This window comes from Peromyscus leucopus, chromosome 3 (assembly GCF_004664715.2).
Source record: "Peromyscus leucopus breed LL Stock chromosome 3, UCI_PerLeu_2.1, whole genome shotgun sequence".
Taxonomy (NCBI): Eukaryota; Metazoa; Chordata; class Mammalia; order Rodentia; family Cricetidae; genus Peromyscus; species Peromyscus leucopus.
In genome coordinates this window covers 131,778,212-131,797,762 of record NC_051065.1, presented here as the reverse complement: position 1 = coordinate 131,797,762, position 19,551 = coordinate 131,778,212, and the positions used below count along the sequence as shown (strand labels likewise).

General features: G+C 40.1%; 1 protein-coding gene across 2 annotated transcripts; it reads right to left on the bottom strand.

Moving 5' to 3' along the window:
- Positions 1-256: 256 nt before the first annotated feature.
- On the bottom strand, positions 257-19,300 carry LOC119087550 (solute carrier organic anion transporter family member 1A5-like). 2 transcript variants are annotated; one of them, XM_037203450.1, is made up of 8 exons: positions 19,275-19,300; positions 18,927-19,035; positions 16,737-16,878; positions 14,109-14,241; positions 11,577-11,683; positions 6,827-6,973; positions 2,605-2,703; positions 257-1,528 (listed from the first exon to the last, which is right to left on the bottom strand). In XM_037203450.1, exons 2-8 carry the CDS (start codon positions 18,984-18,986, stop codon positions 1,230-1,232), a joined length of 987 nt encoding a protein of 328 aa, XP_037059345.1. In that variant the 5' UTR covers positions 18,987-19,035; positions 19,275-19,300; the 3' UTR covers positions 257-1,229. The 2 variants fall into 2 exon arrangements, with proteins under 2 accessions (XP_037059345.1, XP_037059344.1); XM_037203449.1 differs by having other exon boundaries at positions 18,927-19,039; positions 19,275-19,298.
- Positions 19,301-19,551: the final 251 nt, after the last annotated feature.

Sequence of the window (19,551 nt, the reverse complement as noted above, 5' to 3'; positions counted from 1 at the left end):
TGTCTCTGATTCTTTTGCCTACTCTTGGAACTTGTTTCCTCCTGCTGCATTGTCTCAGGCAGCCTTGATGTGTGGGTTTGTGCCTAGTCTTATTGCATCTTGTTATGCCATGTTTAGTGGATGTCCCTGGGAGGGCTACATTTTTCTGAAGGGAAACAGAGGAGGAGTGGATCTGTGGGAGAGGGGAAGTTGGAGGGAACTGGGAGGAGTGGAGGAAGGGGATACTGTGGTCAGGATATATTTAAAAAATTAAAACTAAAAATAAAAACAATATGTTTATATTGCAGATCATACAGTCAAACATAAAAATAATTATTAGCTCTTTCAGAAGAATTGTTAACATGACCATGATTCTAAGAAAGTTCAAGCCTCTGAACTGGATGCCAGTTTGACTAGCACCTCAGCAATAGTCAATAGTGTTTAATGGAGATGTGTGATTGTTCAGGGCATATCATTGTTGGAGGATATGAGTAGTGGAGGAAATACAACACCATCATTAAAATGCTGACCACAGTAGTCTATTCCAGAACAGGACAGAAACCCAAGAATGTAACATACTGTTAATCTCATTTGATACGTAAAGAAATATATTCTTCCTATCCTCCAAGTATACACTTTATGAATTCCAGAGCCCAAGCCATGAAAGCATATCTCTTGATAATGATGCAAAGGTCTCTGCACGCACAACTGTGAAATTAGTGCCAAGGTATAAGAACAGGCAGTCTTGAACACTCAGCTTCTCACCTTAGTCTCTACAGGAGCATTACTACTCTGCATCTTAGGTTAATAACATTCCTACTTGTTTCACAACAGTCTATTCCTTAGGGAACAGTTCTCCTGTAAACTATCACACACCTTCAAATACAGAGGATTATATCACCTCTTAAGTTTTCTCTTCCAGCCTTAACTTCAAGAATGCTCATTGCTAAACAGACATTTTTATTATCAAACTACACTGTTACCTTAGTACGGATATTTCTCTCCCATTATCTTTAGCTGAATTTCTGGTTATTCATGTTTTTTAACTTATACTAGTATTTTGTGCAAAATAGGCTTTTCAAAATTATAAAATTATATTTGCTTTTTGAATTATCAGATCAACTTGAATTTTTCATAAAGTCTAATCTAAAATAAGCAGGTTACAAATTATGTCAGTTGCTCCCAAGTGGTAACTTTGGAAGGAGTTTAACACATCTGAGTAGGGACCATTAGTGACAAACTATCTTAACTCAGCACAGCATGTCAAACGTTCCACAAACTGCAGACCATCTAAACCAAATACAGGGTTTAAAGTTTTTCTGTTTGCCTTTAGTGATTCCACGTTTTTCCTCCTTGGCTTTTCCTCGGTGTTTCTCTTCTCTGTCACTTTTAGCCACATCCACATTATCCTCTAGTCCTTCCTTTGGGAGTGTTTTGGGAAAAAAGAAAAAGGGGATGCTGGTCAGGACATTCACTCCCGCACAGATCAAAAAGCCGACCCACCAAGCACCGACCCAGCGTGTGTCAGTGGGAGTTATGGTCAGGTCATCTGTGGAGAAACACAGACATTTTATTAGCTTGCACCATTCTTTCCTGTGTAAACTGCAGAAAATTATTAAGGATCCTAAGCCATCTAAACACAAAATTTGCATATTATTGTAAACTTGTCACCCATTAGTTATTCTTCTTATTTGGACCTTGAACTTCTGATCTTCTGCCTCTGCTTCCTAAATGCTAGGGTTACAGGGACTGTCATCTGACTTGGCTAGTTCAAACCTTTAGAAAAAGTGTCTGTCCTTGATGAGTTGTAATTCAGTAAGAAGAAAGGTTCTGGGGTGCTACGTGGTGTAAACGGTTAAAACTTCATGTCCAAAAGATAGGAAAAAGATTTGAGGCATATCTAATGAACTGGCTTTAACATGATGTGGTCATATCTCAAAACTTCACAGAAGGAGAGGGAGGGGCTAGAGAGACAGTTCACTGGCTAAGACTTATTGATGCTCTTGCGTAGGTCCTGAGATCTATTCTCAGAACCCACATTGAAACTCACAACTGTCTGCAATTCTGATTATAAGAGATTTGAAATTCTCTTCTGACCTCAGCAGGTACACACACAAACAATGTGCATGAACACACACACACACACACACACACACACACACACACACACACACGTAGATAGATAGATAGATAATAAAATAAAATATCACATGGTATCCAATTATTTTTTCTTTTGTGTATTCATTAAAAAATTAATTTTATCTAGTAGTATAGGTTATGTATTTGAGTAGTAAATGAGTATTGCTATCTGTCTTGTGAAAACTTTACAAACTGGTGCTTATCACATAACAGAAAGATCTATTTTATTATCCATAATGACTGCCTCATTAAAAAAAAAACCCTATGTGAGTAAGTCTTTTGAGAGCAAGTTGTGGCTGAAATGTGCTGAGAGATCGGCAGACTTTTTATCAGAAGGAGACATTTTATCTTTGTCTCTGCTCCTCTGAGATCTGTAATCTGTAAGCAGGGATAATTGTCAACTGAGGATCAAAGAGGCAGTGGCACAGCATTCTGGAGCATTCTTCCACACTCTAGGGAATGGACTGTATAAATAAAATGTATTACCTGTATTCACAGACCCAGCATCTACGTAAGTGTTTGCAGAAAAGCTTGCCAACATAAATCCAATTAAAGGGCCAATGACCGTTCCAATATTTAAAATCCCTGGAAGAAAGCAAAGAGTGGAAGTTACATAACCACACAAAGAATTTGCTTGCACATGTGCGCGCGCGCACACACACACACACACACACACACACACACACACACACACACACAAAAGGCTTGAGATTGAATTGTTTTCAATTTTATTTTCATTTCTTTGCAGAGCTGCATATCAAATCCAATAATCTAGGCAAGTGCTCTAGAACTTAGCTGCACTCTCAACTACCTCAGATATTTTTATATTAAATATATAAAGAAATTAAGCTTTGTATTATTTTACACATACATATATTTATTTCTTTAAATATTGAGAAAGTACCATTGTTTCAATATGAAATACTGTGGATCACCACTAGAGTCTGAAGGAATCCTCAGATGCAGGGCTTGGTGGTGAATCTTCAAGTAGTCTGAAGTAGAACTATAGCTCATTACTCATTCTGTTTTGCTTCCCAGTCTTAAGATTAATGGTTTTATTCTACCCACCCTTCCACTATATAATGAGCTGCCTCATGGCAGGCCTCCAAACCACACATTTCAGTGACATAGACCAGAACTTCCAAAGCTATGAACCAAATGAATCCTTTCTCTTCATAAATCATTATCTCAGGTATTTATTAAAGTGATAGAATCTGATTGTCACAGAAGCTTTATCACTTAAAGCCACATTCCAAATTCTCTTTTACACTGAGTTAAAGGCAAAGACTGCACTATCACTGGCAGACCCATAAAGCCATGATGCAAGCAAGCTCCTTTTGATATTTCCATAGCCCTGTTTTCAAAGGGACTCCGATAGTTAGCTATAATTTTCCCCTTGACACATGTTGAATTACCTGGGGGTAGAGTCTTAATGAAGTATTGTCTACAATGGGTTTACCTGTGGCATGTCATCAGGAGGCTGTCTTACGTTAACTGATATGAGAAGATGTAGTGGGTAGCTGTCCCAGCTTTGACCAGGAGTACTACCCCTAGTGAAGCTTCTGGTAACTGCCATGCCTACCTATGACCTGCCCCTGGGATGGGGCTGAGAAAGAAGCCCTTAAGACCTAAGATACAGATGTGCCAGTCCTCTTGGTTCCTTGTGATCCTGGATGCTGGATGGCAGACCCAGTCAGAGTTCTCCAGAGATCCCCGCTGGACTGTACCTCACCTTTCCCAGATCCTGTAACCAACCCTTTTACTGGCTGTAAATTACCCCCAAAATAAACCCCCTTTTCACTACATGGAGTTGCCTTGTTAATCCCCACATTAAGATGAAGCAGCCCACTGTGGGCAGTGCCATTCCCTAGTCAGGGAGTCATCAGCTATGTAAGAGTGGGAAGAGAGCTGAGCACAACCATGCAAGCAAAGACATATGAATGCATAATTCACTCCCTCTGCTCTTGTGGGTATGGCCAGCTGCTTCAAGCTCCAGCTACTGTGACTTCTCTGTTGTGGTGAACTATAAACCTAATGAACCCCTTACTCTCCAAAGTTGCAATTTCTCACAGCAACAGAAATGAAACTAGCACAGTTTCACAAGCAGTGTGAGCTGTGATGAATTTCCTATGATGTGTCTTCATAAAAGCTCTTCTTCTGAAACTTCCTCCGAAAGAGAGAATGTGTCTTCATAACAGCACTTCTCTTGGATGCTATCCTGGTCCTCTTTCTTTTTTCTTTTTACATGTTTTTTTTTTCATTTATTTTACATGCCGAAAATAATTTCCCCTCCCTCCATTCCTCCTTTTTCCTCCACCCAACTCCCATTTACCCACTTCCCCATCCACTCTGGTCTTCATTCTTATCTTATTATTGTTTTCATTTCTTTGCTCCCTTTCAACATCACCTGACTTCTTTGAAAAGACCACCAGCATCTCCCAAATTATCTGGGTTCAGAATCTCTGCTGAGCCATCGCTACTCACAGAAAAACCAGATACAAACAACTTCAACTTCTGCCTTCTCTTTACTTTAAATTTTGTTTTTTCCTCCTTCCCTGTGGTTCTACTGTGTTGCCCAGGTTGCAGAACCCACTCTCCTGAGTGTTGCAGCTAATGAGGGGCAGGGCCGGCTCTCCTGCTCTCATTCCCGGAGGCCAGCTCTGCTGCCTGCTGCAATGACAAGGGGCAGAGGGCAAGAAGTGGTTGAGGAGCCAGGGGAAGGGGAGGTGTAGGGGTGTGTGGTCATCTCTCCCTCACCCACACTGCTGCATGACAGATGAATAGTGTGGTGGGTCAGCTATCCCACTCTCATATTCTCGGGGCCAGCTCACCCACACCCACCATCACCAGAGTCAGCTCTACTGCTCCGCCCTGGAGAGATGCAGAGCCCACTCTCCCAAGAGCTGCAGCTAATGAGGGGTGGGTCCAAATCTGTGAGTTCTATCCTCACAGCTTTCATGGTAACAAGAGCCCTGGACATCAACACAGACTGTGGCTGCAGCAGGGCCATGGACCCAGACATGGCCCTTGGCAGCAGCCCAGGCCCAGCCATTACCATGGCCCCAGGTGGCAAGCAGGCCACCCACCTCAGCACGCTCCTCACTGCATTCACCTTTTCAGATCTGCCTCTCTCCATAGAACAGGAACCATTTGCCTCCCCCTGCGCTCTCTCTCCCCAACATATGTTTGCTCACCATAATGAGTGGCACTGAATGGGACTGAGGTTTCTCCTACCTGCCTGGAGCAAGCGGCCCCAAGGGGGGCATGTGGGTCTCCTTCACATGCCCAGTCCTAACTGTGCCAGGTGAGCATGTGGTTTCTTCTCAATTATTACATTTCATATGTATATAATTTTTCCCTAAAGTTTTGATAAAGAGATCTATAGCCTAACAGTTTATTGTAGGAAAGTGCTTGTATTTTTTTCTTAGTTGTCTGTGAAGACATCTAAAGAGAATGACTAGCTAGATACACACCTGAAAAGATTATTGTGAAACTAGTAAGTTTCCAGAAAGTGGAAAAGTTATTTTTATAATTTAATTCATCTTGATTAATCTTAAACTTATTCCTGTGATCTCTTATTCTCTTTGGTTTTTGTTTGTTGTTTTTTTTAAGTAATATGTATACATAGAATGAAAAATATACCTATATACAAGATTATGGATGATTTATATTCAACTACAGATGGATTGACTCAATAACATAAGCAAATTATTCATAAAAATTTAGATCACTTAGGAGAAAATATAAGAAGGTGAACACTAAATTGACTCTTGCCTGCAAGATGCACAGTTGTTTTTTTTTATTATTATTTCAAGTAATACAACTAAAAGAATGACTTGGCTATTTGTTAAAGAACCCTGTCTAGGCTGAGGGATTATAAGGAAGGAAACTGTCATTAACTCCACAGAGGAACAGGGTGCAGAGCCCTGATTAGTAAAAAAGTGCAGATGGAAAATAAGAAATCAGTTGGTGAATATCGTTGAGAAGACATGATTATTCAAATAATATTTTGAATACTGTTTTAAACTGCAAAAATGTTTACAAAAATGCAAAAAGAAAAAACCTACAGAGCCAGGCAGACAGCTCAGCAGGTAAAATCACTTGTCCACCAAACTTGGCCAGAGGATGTCAAGTCGATTCCCAAAAGCTGTCTTTGGATCACCACACTGGCATGAAAGTGCACACACAGGCAGACACACACACACACACACACACACACACACAGAGAGAGAGAGAGAGAGAGGCAGGGGTAGACAAAGGCAGAGAGATAGAGAAACAGAGAGAGAGGGAACAAAAAATGTAAAACTATATTTTAAAATACTACAAACACAAAATGGCCAATAATGAAGTTGTAACAACTTATGGATGAAAGAATAAGAACATAAAAGCAGAAAAATAGAAAAGAACAATTGAAGCTAAGAAACATGTTCCAGGAAATATTGCTGGATCTCTAACGGCTTAGGGATAGTGTGGAAGCATCAGAAGACTGCAGGGTCCATAGCTCAAAGGGATCTCTTACAGTGAGAAGCGGCATGATGAAGCAGCTTGGCTGGAACTGCCATTTAGTTCCCCCATTGAATAATCTTATGACCAATGGTTCCATAGCACTCAGCTCATGGTTCTAGAAACCACAATGTGTCCAAATCAATAATTGATTTCTACCCTATGCTATGTTAATAATGATCCCAAGTCTGGTTTTCAAACTTACCAATGTATAAAGGGGAGTTTTCAGATTTGGCAAAATCTTCTATGTAGGAAATACCCAAGGGCATGATGGGAGTCTCACCAGCTCCACGGATAACATTTCCTACCATTATGTATATCCACATTGAGGATTTAATTTCTTTTATGCACTCTGCATTGAAACAGAAAACTGTATGAGTATTTTGACAGTTAGTTCAAAATTTTCTGTAATAATTCTAAAGGGCACAAGTTCATGATAACCATTCAGTAACTTATATTACTGTGCTGTATAGAAGGCTTTTTTTGGGGGGGGGGGCACCAACCAGTTCCCAAATCATGGCACAGAGACTTCTTATTAGTTATCAATCCTTGGCCTAGCTTAGGATCATTTCTACCTAGCTCTCTTTAACTTAAATTAACCTATTTCTCTTTCTCTACCTTTTACCTCAGGGCTTTTTTATCTTTCTTTCTTTCTGTATGTCTTACAACCCTGATTCCTCCAGTGTCTGGCTGGCTGGTCGATGCCTGGCTTCTGGTCCCAGGTGTGTCCCTCTCTTTCTTCCTTATTCTTTTCTCCTTCTTCTCTTCAATCCTTGATTTCTCCTCCTACTTATTCTCTCTGCCCACCAGCCCCGCCTATCCCTTTCATGCCTAGCTATTGCCTGTTCAGCTTTTTATTAGACCAATCAGGTGCTTTAAACAGGCAAGGTGAAATAAACGCAAAACAACTTTACATAATTAAACAAATCAGTAGAAACAATTGTGACACATCTTTACATCATTAACAAAGGCAGCAGAAGCAAATGTAACACACCTTCACATGGCTAAAGTAATATTCGCGAGCACAAACAAATGTAACACATCTTTTCCTAGTTAAAATAATATTCTGTAACAATGCTGTCTGTGAATCAGTGAGTCACCCTTACTACATATTTGAAAGAATACTTTGCAATGGAGTGTAAGTGCTATGCTGGAGTCAGTTCCCTCTTGGGTGGGAGAGATGACTCTACAGATAGACACCATTTCCCAAGTCAGTGTTCAGTTCACAACATTGGTTGAGAATCTACACCATAGAAATAGGCAAACAATACAACCAAGGACTTCCCATCACCTCCAGGGACTCAATTTTCCAGCAAACAGTGGACCCAGTAAGTTAATATGGGCACTGCCTGTATCCTCCATAAATTTGAAGAAGGAAAACTAGCACATGTGTGTCTCTAACAATTCATTCTGTACTTACACAACACAAACAGAAGTTGGAATTCTCTACAGCCTCAATTATTCTGTAAAAACTAAAGAGTTTAACTGAATACCAACTGTGTTTTTCAATAGATTCTGTCATTTACTATCAATTAAATATCAAGACAGTTGGAGTAGCAGATGATCAATGGAATAACACAAACTAGTCCAAAGAGAATTGAAAGGCAAAAGGAGAAATCTTTGAAGGTTTGCATGCACCTCCCAAATTTGTTCGAAGCTAAATAAACTTCCACTCTCTAGGGAAGCTGGACATTGTGTTTTCAAGGATGTGAAGGAGAATATGCCCTGAAGGACTGGACAGTGGCTGCCCTTAAATTTCCTAAGCACTACTGGATCGTGAGGTCTAATTCTTACTCCTTGTTCAGTAAAATCAGTTTCCATCTCTATGTACTTAGATTCTTATCTTTGATGAACATGATGATTTCTGTCTAAAGATAACAGGGAGACTATAAACCCTCCTCTAAGGCAGAACTGAAAGCATCAGACACTGGAAGAATCAAGTGCTTTGCTGGGCTTCTGCACATGGGAAGATTTTAACTTATCCATGATAACACAAGGAGCACAAGGGGAGGTTTTTCAAATGCCAGTGCAGGATGTGAGAACAGGCTACCATTGAAGTCACTGCTTCTGGTTGCTTTACTTAGAGGGTTTCTGAGGCTCAGAGATTCAGAGATGGCTGCTCTTTGATTCTCAAGTCAATTTGATCTCCACAGATTCCCTGAGAACAATGACAGTCTAAGCTTTGGAGACTGCTGCAATTTCTGTGGCATGGATCCATGATAAAATGGAGATGTTCTGGCCTGAAGTGATTCTGCTGAGACAGCTCCAGACTAAGTGTCCATGAGACTTGTTGGATCCTTTAGCATCTGTGAGTTTTGTTGGAACACAGCCAAAAGAATGATGCATGGTGAACAATACCCTGGGGAACTGTGAGAGAGGCTCCAGGTACAAAGGCAGAGGGCCCTTTACCTCAAGAGCATTTCATTCCCCGGATTGTTCATAGACATTATTTTGTGCACCTGTGACAAACAACTACATTAAATTCATAAGTTATGTTGATTTTTGTTGGAAGAGAGAACACAGCTATAGAAGCCAACCTGGTCAGTGTGCCTTGAATCTGGATATTCCCTTCTTCCTTGCTTTCATGCTTTCCCAGATATAATCTACAGTCTGTGCCAGACAATTGTGTTTAAATTGGCCTGTCCTGAGAAAGTTTTGGAAAGGGCTGCTCTGTTAACATTTAGTTTGTGCTTACTGATGTTTATTTACATGTGTTTCTGATCCCAAATGACCCTCTTGAGACCATTGCTTTCATTGTTTCATTCATGTATAAAGTCCACTGAAACTGAAGCAAGGTTGTCTCAGCATCAGACTGTATCCATCCCATTCTTCTAGGTTCTCAAATCCTGATCCCAAGTACAGCAGATCTGCACAGATCCACTGAAAAGTCAACAATTTAATATTTTTTAAAATGTATATGTAAATGTGTGTACTTTCATGTGCATATGTGCAACTTATGTGTGCAGGTGCCCAGTAGGGCCAGAAGAGGGCACCTAATTCCCCAGGATTGGAGTGACAGGGGATTGTGAGCAACCTGATGTCAGTACTAGAAACCAATCAGGTCCTCTGTAAGAATGATGTACAACTATGAATGGAAATATCTCCCAGAGGCTCCAGTATTAAATACTTAGTCCCCTTCGGTGGTGCTATTTGAGGAGGGGAAGCAAAAATGTCATTGGAGATGATCTTCAAGAGCTTAAAGCCTCACTCCACTTCCACTTTTCTCTATCTGCAAATGAGGTGTGAGCTCCTCATTTCCTGATCCTGCTGCCTTTATCTCTGCCTTAATGAATTCTCATCCCTCTAAAACAGTGAGTCATCTGGAAGACTCACTGAAATATCATATATTTATATTACAATTTATACCAGTAGCAAAGTTACAGTTATGAAATAGCAACAAAAATAATTTTATAGCTGGGGGTCACAACAACATAAGGAACTATATTATATGATCACAGCATTAGGAAGGTTGAAAAACATTGTCCTATAACTATAAGCAAAAATAAACTCTCCCGTGTTTTCATTCCTTTGTTCATGGTGTTCTATCAAAGTCAAAGAAAAGTAACTAATAATACAGTATGTACTTTTACACAACATCTCACTGGGTCTGTGAGTCATGTACAGAGACAGGTCACCATGGCTCTCACATAATCATCAATGAACTAATCTGCTGATGGAGTCATGATACTGGCAGTATTGATAAGTACTAAAAGGTAGGAGGCAGGTCTAATTGGAGGAAGTTGGTCATGGCAGTGACATGTTCACAGAGGCTATATCTCACCACTTCCTATGTCTTGTTTTCCATTCTTCCTGCCCCAAGAGAAGTGAAGAACAGAATCAGCCAACACTCATGTCACCATGATACTCTATCCATAAGCATGGAACCAAGGTACCATGGGCTGAACCCTCTAAAACAGTGAGAAAAAACAACCCTTTCCTAACTTGAGTTGTTCTTTGAGATTTTGATCACAGTGATATAAAATTAATAATATAGCATATGAAAGGCAGGAGCCAGGAGCACAGTGCCTGGGCCCCTAGGAACTGAGGGAAAACAACTCTTAGGTTGAACTGCAAAGTAATGTCTCTGTTAAAGAAGGAAAAGGAGACTGAAAGGCAAATTCCTTGGTAATTAAGGAATTCTGAACTGTGACATAGGTACCTGCGTTCCCATGGTGCATCAGGTGCATAGCACAGATCCGGAGAAGCCTCTTTCTGGTTATATTTCCTATTAGACAATCTTTGCCATAGTCAGATTTTGTCAACTTGACACAAATCTAGATAGACCTGAGAAGAGGGTATCTCAACTGAGGACCTGTCTTCATCAGATTGGGCTGTGGGAATGAATGTTTATGAGGTGTTTTTTTTCTTGGTTAACTGATGAAAGACAGCATAGACCACTGTGGGCAGTGCCAGGTCTGGGCAGATTGGCCTATGCGGCACAAAAGAGGTTACTAAGAAATCCAGTATGCAAGACTCATTGTTGAACTCTGCTTTGGTCTGTACCCCCAGATTTCTGCCATGGCTTCCCATATGATGGACTGCAATTTGTAAGCTACAGATACCCTGTCTTACCTGAGTTGGTTTTAGTTCATGTTTTATTGCAGCAACAGAAAAACCAAACTAGGCCAATCACATAGGTCTCATCTTGTGTCTAAATCCATCCTTCTAAGCCATTTTCCCTTGTGGACTAATTCTGCAATGGTGATGGAGTGGATATCTTTGGCTTATTTTTAAAACACCCACTTTAGGAAACAAAGGATTCTTAATAAGAATAGTCAATCTTATGAGGCAGAGTGTTCTATATTATTAGACAACTCCATTCCTGAAGAGTGAAATAAAGTTTGTCCATTTGTCTTACATGCCTACTAAACCCAGTGTCACATTCAAAGCCCTTCATAAAAGAGTATTCTGTGGACCAGTCTCTGAACAGAAAGCAATAAGAAGCATTAGTCAACCTTTTGGGTCATGTGGTGGCATTAAGGTCTGGGTTCTGTTTCCCGAACACAAGAAGCTGTTTGAGGACAAGTTGCTTGCAGGTGAAATTGATTTTTCATATTCGTATCTGTGTGGACACAGGAAACATTGCTGTGAGGAACTGAGTGCATTGAGAGCATCTGCAGATTACTGACTCCTGTTCTCTGAAAACATAGCATCCAGAGTCTGTGCAGACACATTTCCCCAACAGTCATTGTCATCATCATAAAAACATTGAACACACACACACAAATAAACCAATAAACCAATAAACAAACAAACAAACAAACAAACAAACAAACAAATAAATAAATAAATAAATAGAAAAAGAAAGCTGAATCATTACAATAGGCAAGACAGGTATCTGCAGGAATACATCCATAAGTGCATGAATTGGATATGGTGTCCCATGCCTGACACTGTAGCACTTGAGAAGTAGATACAGGAGAATGAAAAACTCAAGGCCACCCTCAGCTATACAGCAATTTTAATAATACATGGCCTTCATTGAAGTCTGTCTCAGAGAGAGAGAGACAGACAGACATTCAGACGGAAAGACAGAGAGACAGAGAGAGAGCACGAACTTGAATGAATAAAGGTAAGAAATCAATATCATCAAAAGAACTTGATAATCATCCAAAATGTACCTCTTCTTTACAGTTAGCTCTCAATTCTCTACAAGTAGGTGACATCGCTTCCAGATTTTCTAATGTCAACTCTGTGGTTTCTAAATGACTGTTTCCTAGAAATAATTGGGGTGACATAAAGAACAAAAGAAAGAAGCCGGGCGGTGGTGGCGCACGCCTTTAATCCCAGCACTCGGGAGGCAGAGGCAGGTGGATCTCTGTGAGTTCGAGGCCAGCCTGGTCTCCAAAGCGAGTTCCAGGAAAGGCGCAAAGCTACACAGAGAAACCCTGTCTAGAAAAACCAAAAAAAAAAAAAAAAAAAAAAAAAGAACAAAAGAAAGAAAAATAAAAAGGCCCCTGAAGTAGAATTAAGAAGACAAAAGCTTTAGAAAGACACAAAACAACATAACAAATCAAGACAGCTACTCTGCATTCTCTGATCCATGGTCCTACCCTTCTTTTCTGAGAATTCAAACAATCAATCTCCTGTGTGTGCATTAACTCCAACAGAAGAAAAAGTTCACATATCATAACAAAAGATGACAGAATCAACCTGACAATACAGTGTCATGGGACCAGAAATGCTAAAAGCAAAATACCAAAGTATCACCACTTAGAAGGCAGCAGCAGGAGTACCACCCAAAGGTTAAGGCCAGCCTGAGCTACATAGTATATTCCATGCAAATCTGGGCTATATAGCAAGTCCCTGTCTCAGAAAAGCAAAGCAAAGGGGATCTGGAGAGATGGCTCCGTGGTTAAGAACACTTGCTACTCTTGAAGAGGATCTGGGTTCACTTTCTAGCACCCACATGATAGCAGACAACCATCTCTAGCTCCACTTCCTGGGAAAATGACACCCTTCTGATCTCTGTGGGCCCCAGACACACACATGGTTCACACGTATACATGCAGGGAACACACTGATACACGTCAAATTGATGAAAGATCTTAAAAACAAAAGGAAGGATAGAAGAAGGAAATGATGAAGAAGAGTAGGGGAGGGAGGAGGAAGGGGAAGAGGAGGGGAAAAGCAGACAGATTCATATGGACGAGAATGATGGGGAATTACAAGGAAATGGCACTGAGCTGGCCTAGAGGTTTGCAGTTCAGAGGCAGGTGGAGAACAGCAGACACCAGCGAGAGGCATGCCCGGGACAACCGTGCAGCCCTGACCTGTTCTGAGGGAAGTTCACCCTGCCAGCCTGTGAGGGCTAGGGAGACGGGGAGAGACTCAGAGAGTCAATCTAATGGGGACATGAGCTAAGCATTCAGTCTAGAGAAAGAATCGAGCTCCATAACAAAGAATAGCATGACTCTGTGGTAGGAAATATTATTTTGTGTATCATTGGATATTAAGGTGTTAAAAACTAAAAAGACACACACAAGCAAACAGAATAAAGAACTGAAAACTTTTCCCAGAAAGCAAGAAAGGGGGTAAGAGTTAACAAACTTAATTTCACTTTTATACTTTCCTGTGTTATGATACATTGGTAAACGTGAAAATAAATCAGCCTTGACATTGGTCTGTCCCTTGCTGACCCGTGATTATGTCACACTGTAGACCCCTTGTAACTGTAGGGTCTAAATAGTCCTGATGAAGGACTCAGCACAAGCTTTGGCAGATTCAGAGAATCTGTTCGGTGTCTCAACTTCATGAAAGCAATGTCTCAAATTCCCACTTCACAATGGACAGGTTGGGACCCAAAATGGACCCAGGCTACAAGAGTCACAGATCATACCAGCAGAATGGAAAACATATCTTCTAATTTCCATATTAGCATTCTGAACTTTGGGGAAGCAGTGCTCCTCCCAGAGCAAAAATTCCGAGCCTCATTTTCTGTAAGTGAAAGTTGAACCTAAAATATCATGAAGGACTGGAGTACTCACCGGCCCATCAGGAAATGAGGTAGTGACATTAAGAAACACCCTAGGCCCATAACCACACATCCGACACCAATCATGAGAGGCCTGTGCAGCTTCATTCCAAAGTAACTCGTGAATATAATCAACAAAAGGTTTCCTAGGAGAGAGGAATGAGAATGCTTGTTTCAGTAAAGCAGATCTTAGTCAATAACCTTTCCATCATTTGGACTCAAGGGTTCATTATTTAAACAACCACCTTAAAGATACAGGGATGGGTGCCTGGGAGCTTTTAGACACACACACACACACACACACACACACACACACACACACACACACATCAATTGTGACCCTGAAGGAAGGTTCTGCTCCATTCTGGAAAATATTAAGGACTCTTTCAGGATTGTGCAAGTCCTCCACAAACCACATAATTTTAGTCTGATGAAGATATTTTCTCTGCTCATAGTGTGCATAAAGGAAAGATCAGAAAACTCAAACATACTTCTTTGATGACTTAGCAAATCTCTAAGTGATCTCAAATACTTGAAAGATACATAAAGACTTTGTTTTTCTTCCAGTTCTGTATCTCTTTAGTCTACTATCTAAGTAGAAAAGATGCTGTTTTATTTTGCATGATGCATGCCCCACCTCCATATCCTTATTGCACCTATGACAGCCTGTCTCCCTTTCTAAAAGCCCTGTCAGTGAGGTCATAATGCAGAAGGCAATGGCCCAGGACACTCACTGTTTGAAGTCTCTGGGGATCTTTTTAGTCTAAGGGTGTACCATCCTGAATCTTATCTGAAATCTCTATTGTTTGAGAGGAAAAGCATCCATTCCTCACATTAGGCTTAGATTGCCTTTTATATTGCCTTGCTGTGTCCCTCAAGTAATTGATGGGAAGGTGTGGGGAGAGAGGTAAAGTGTTGCCCAGGCTAGAGAAGATTGCTTGCAAAACTATCTGACAAAATGTCCACCAAGTGCTGCATTCACCTACCAATGTGAATTACTTCCTCTCACAACTATTTCTATTAAGGTTTCCCCAAGTCACCTATCACATCCAATGCTGATGGAAGGAGTTAATATTTTCTAAATTAAACAGGACTTTTTAACCTTTAGTCTAAAAACTAGAGTTCACAGAAATTAGCTTTGCAAGAAACTCAAGTTTTCTGGGAACCATGAGAAAAATATTTTCAATAATCATTAACTGGCATAAACATTTCTGTTTGTGGTAAAGTAGGAAGCAGTAGTGACATGAGCAGCCATTATTCCATCACTAATAGAAGAATAAATAGTGGTTTCTGACATCACAGTTGTAAATACTGCAAAATGTCATGGAGCCAATAATCACTTGAAAATCAGATCCAGATAAGATTCACCCTGTTCTTTGAAAAACATAAATATTCCTGGTTTATGGGCTGTTTAAATGTGCTCATAATTCTGCTTCAGTGTAACTGGCTTCCTCTTCAAGTATAAAGTTTCATTTTATGCAATTAAATGAAATCAGATGGCATTAGGTTTTCAATATGAGTCCTCAGCATAGAAAGATCAGTACCCTCTTCTAACCCTAAACTGGCTCTCTTCCACCAGAGGGATAAAAGATCCACTGTAGAGCAAGTCACAGACTACCCATTTCTCATCCTAGCACATCTCTCCAGGATCATGCTCTAACACATTTCATCTTCCCATAATACAGGGCTGACTACATCCCCACACAAACCATTTGATGGTTCATCCTCCATGCAAATCTCCCCTTCACATTTACCTGTCCACTTCTCCACCTGGAAAACCTTTACTCCTTCAGGAGACTGAACTCCCTAGCACAATGTGTTCTGTAAGACCTTGGATAACCAATGGGCTGCACTTGCTGCATCTAACACACTAGAGCATGACTGAATCTGTGAAAGGTCTATGTACGGCGTTCATCCTGACTGCATTGAAGGCCAAGGACACACGGGGCAGAGCAAGCACTAAGGAGATTGAACCTAGAGAAAGGATGGAGCATCCTCAGTGTGGGTTCGCTACTTCATAGTCTTGCTGTTTTGATTAAATACATTAAAGACAATTTCATCTTGAAGGAAGGAAATAACAAGAATAAGAGACTTCCAGGTCACTTTGTCTTAAGAGGGCATCTTTCCCTCCTTCACCCTTTATACTATCATATCGCAGTTCTTTACACAAATTCAGGGGCTAAAGTTCATTCACTCCTCTTAGCAATCTTGTCTGGCACAACTCAAACACAGGAAAGCACCCTCATCTTACAAGTGACTAGGAGTGGAGAGCTGCCAACCTCACAGACGCAGTGGGGGAAGAGAAGCACTTGCCCTCTTCTTCAGGACCCCAGTTCCTCCAGGCTCCCACAGCAACCTTCTCAAATGCCAAAGAAAAGCCCAGACCTTCTCTTTTATTTACCAAATGATAGAATTAGATGTTAATACACTAAATCTTCAGACTCTTGTCAAAATAATGTGAGGGTATATGGCAATAATTAGGAGCTATCCTGGAGATATTTGAATAGTGGTTTCTTCACACCCAATCCAGGCTATTCAATCACATCAGGAAGCATGTACTTCAGTCAGATCAATAGTCTAATGCAGGAAATAAGGAGAGATTGCCAATATTTAACAATAAATAAATGTGAAAATCACTCACCAATCTCAAAGCTCCCATTGATCAATCCAACTATAGATGTGGGGATATCGAATTGTCTCTCTATTTGTGTGAGCATGGAATTCATGTAAGCTCCTGATAGTGATTTGGCTACATATGCTACTGCTAATGCCAGCAGAAACATCTAGGAAGCAAAACATGTAAGAAAAGGTGAGAACTTCATTTCCTGATTATATATCCTCGATCTACTGATAAAACAGCCTCTACCATGAGGTGGAGGATTGTATCCAACATAAACAGTACTTGAACACCTAAGAAACTTTAAAGTGTAATCTCTACTCGGTCATGGTGTCATAAATCTGGAAAAGCAGGGTTAGAATAGCTGGCTAGCAGTGGTAGTTCTGTAGGCTTTGCTCATGTATCAGTGTCCCTTATTCTCACAGAAAGACAGGCAGTTATTCTATGCAAGACGCAGCTATTGATGGCTCTTCAGTACTATACTGTTATCTGCAGGACAAGTGTTGTCCACTTTAAGGAAGGGAAGGAACAGGACACAGAATTACACCACGGCATCATTTCTGCAGCAAGCCTACTCTGTTCTATCTGCAGGAAGGACAGGTCTCTGGATGTTCTTGACCAGTTCAACACTTGCTGGTTTTTTGTTTTTGTTTTTGTTTTTGTTTTTTGTTTTGTTTTGGTTTTTTTGGTCCTCTTTCTCTGCACCCTTGAGAACAACAAGCTACATTCTCACTGATGGAGGTAGCGTGACCTGTTTTATTTTTCTTCCTGGGGCAATATGCCCTATAAACCTTTATCTCAGTAGTCCAAGTGGTGTTCATGGCATGAAGACAAGAACATTCTGGAGGTCTCGGGTGCAGGATGAAGTGTGGCTGTGTTCTTATAAGACTCCCCACTACCTGGCTGTTACTAATGAACTCTTGAGTGATGTAGTAAATGAGATCCCCATTTCCCTTCTCTTCCAGCAGCTAGTTGATGGCAAATGTCATCATCCCAGCTTCTGGAACTTCTGTAATATAGCATCTGAAATAATAGACAAATTATACTGTGTTAGATGAGTATTCACTGCTTGTAAATTTATTGTCAGCAGTACCAATTAATTTGGATAAATGAGAACAGAAATAAATGAATAAAAAAGAATTGGGAAATGTGAACACCAAGTTCAGTATAGCTCAACTATGATTGTAAGAGAGTAATTCCAGCTCTAGAAGTTTGTCTTCTAACTCCAAATGCCATTTGCAGACGAGTTCTCTCTTCCCACTACAAATCCTTCAGAGGATGTGATTGATACTTAATAATTTCAGTATTAATTTTCACATGAGTTTTATAATTCAGGTCCTATATTTAAAAGCAAGATATATAAAATTTAAAAAAAAAAAACAAGCCTAAGAAGATGTTTTATTTTATTTGTGTTTTTGAAGAAGAAAGCTAAGCAGGTAGTGAGCACAGTGCTCTTTCTCTAAAGCATTAGGTTCTGGGCAGAAAGTGAACAAAACCAGTGTCCATGCTGGTTCAGGTCCACTGCTACACAACATCTGTATTATAAAGCTAATCCTGCTGACTGTTCACCTCAGCACTCTAGTCAAATTCATTCGGTTAATACAAGTTCACATTCGGCAGTGCAAGATGCCTTTGGAAATATGAGGACAATTGTCTCTAATATGCTGAAAACCACCAAAACAGTGAACAGAACGGACTTTTCTTTCTTTCTTTCTTTCTTTCTTTCTTTTTCTTTTTCTTTACAAAACAGTGATTTTAGTATTGCCAAAGCTTGAAGAAAATATTTGTCTGACTGGGTCATGAAGTCTTTTTTGCATATTAATCAACAGAGCACTTCTGTTGGGGAACTTTTTCCTAGCTGTGACCCCTGATCTTCTATCAGGAACCCCAGAGCACTAAGGTTCTGACTTCTGTACTCAGACTAAATTCCACAACCTACATATTTTAAATGTAATACATACCTAAAACATTTAAAATCCCACCCACATTTAAAATCCTCTAAAACATTCTTATTAAATGTCTTGGTTGAATTATCTTAGTTAGATATCCCTAATTATAAAATCTATTTCTTTAAGGCAAAAAATTATCAACTTGGATAAAACGGCTTTTGTGTTGGAAAACTTCATGTAATCTGAGCAATGTTACAAGGACTATCAAAGCTTACTTAAAAGACTCTCCTGCGCATATACAGGCATACAAGCTAACAATCCATACCTTGATCTTGGAAAAACATCTTGGTCCATGAGTTGTAACCCTTTTCCCAGGTTCTGCCATGTTTTTCTTCTGATTCTTTCCAGATGTCTATGCTTTAAATGTCTTATTGCTGTCTTTGCAAGAAAACAGACAGTTGTTAATTAAATTATTTACTGAACTGTAACAAGTCATTCTTTTTTTTTTTTCATTGGAGGTTGTATTGTTTTTCTTTCCTTTTTTTCTGGTATACATTACATCCTGACTTGCAGTTTCCCCTCCTTCCATTCCTCTCAGTCCCTCTCCCACCTCCCGCACCCCACCCCCACATCCATGCCTTTTCCATTTCCCTTTAGAAAAAAAAAGAGCTACCATTCCAGGGATATCAACTGAACATGGCATAATAAGTTACAAGAAAGAAAACACAATCCCTTATATCAAAGCTGGACCATGCAACCCAGTAGGAGAACAGTTGTTAAATTATTAAATCAGACAGTTGTTTGTTCACTGAACTGTTACAAAACATTCTAAAAAAAAAAAAAAACTCTCTTAAGGCTGGGGTATCTTACTCAGGGTTTCTATTACTGTGAAAAATACCAGGACCAAAAGCAAATTAGAGGGGAAAGGGTTTACTTTTGCTCACAGTTCA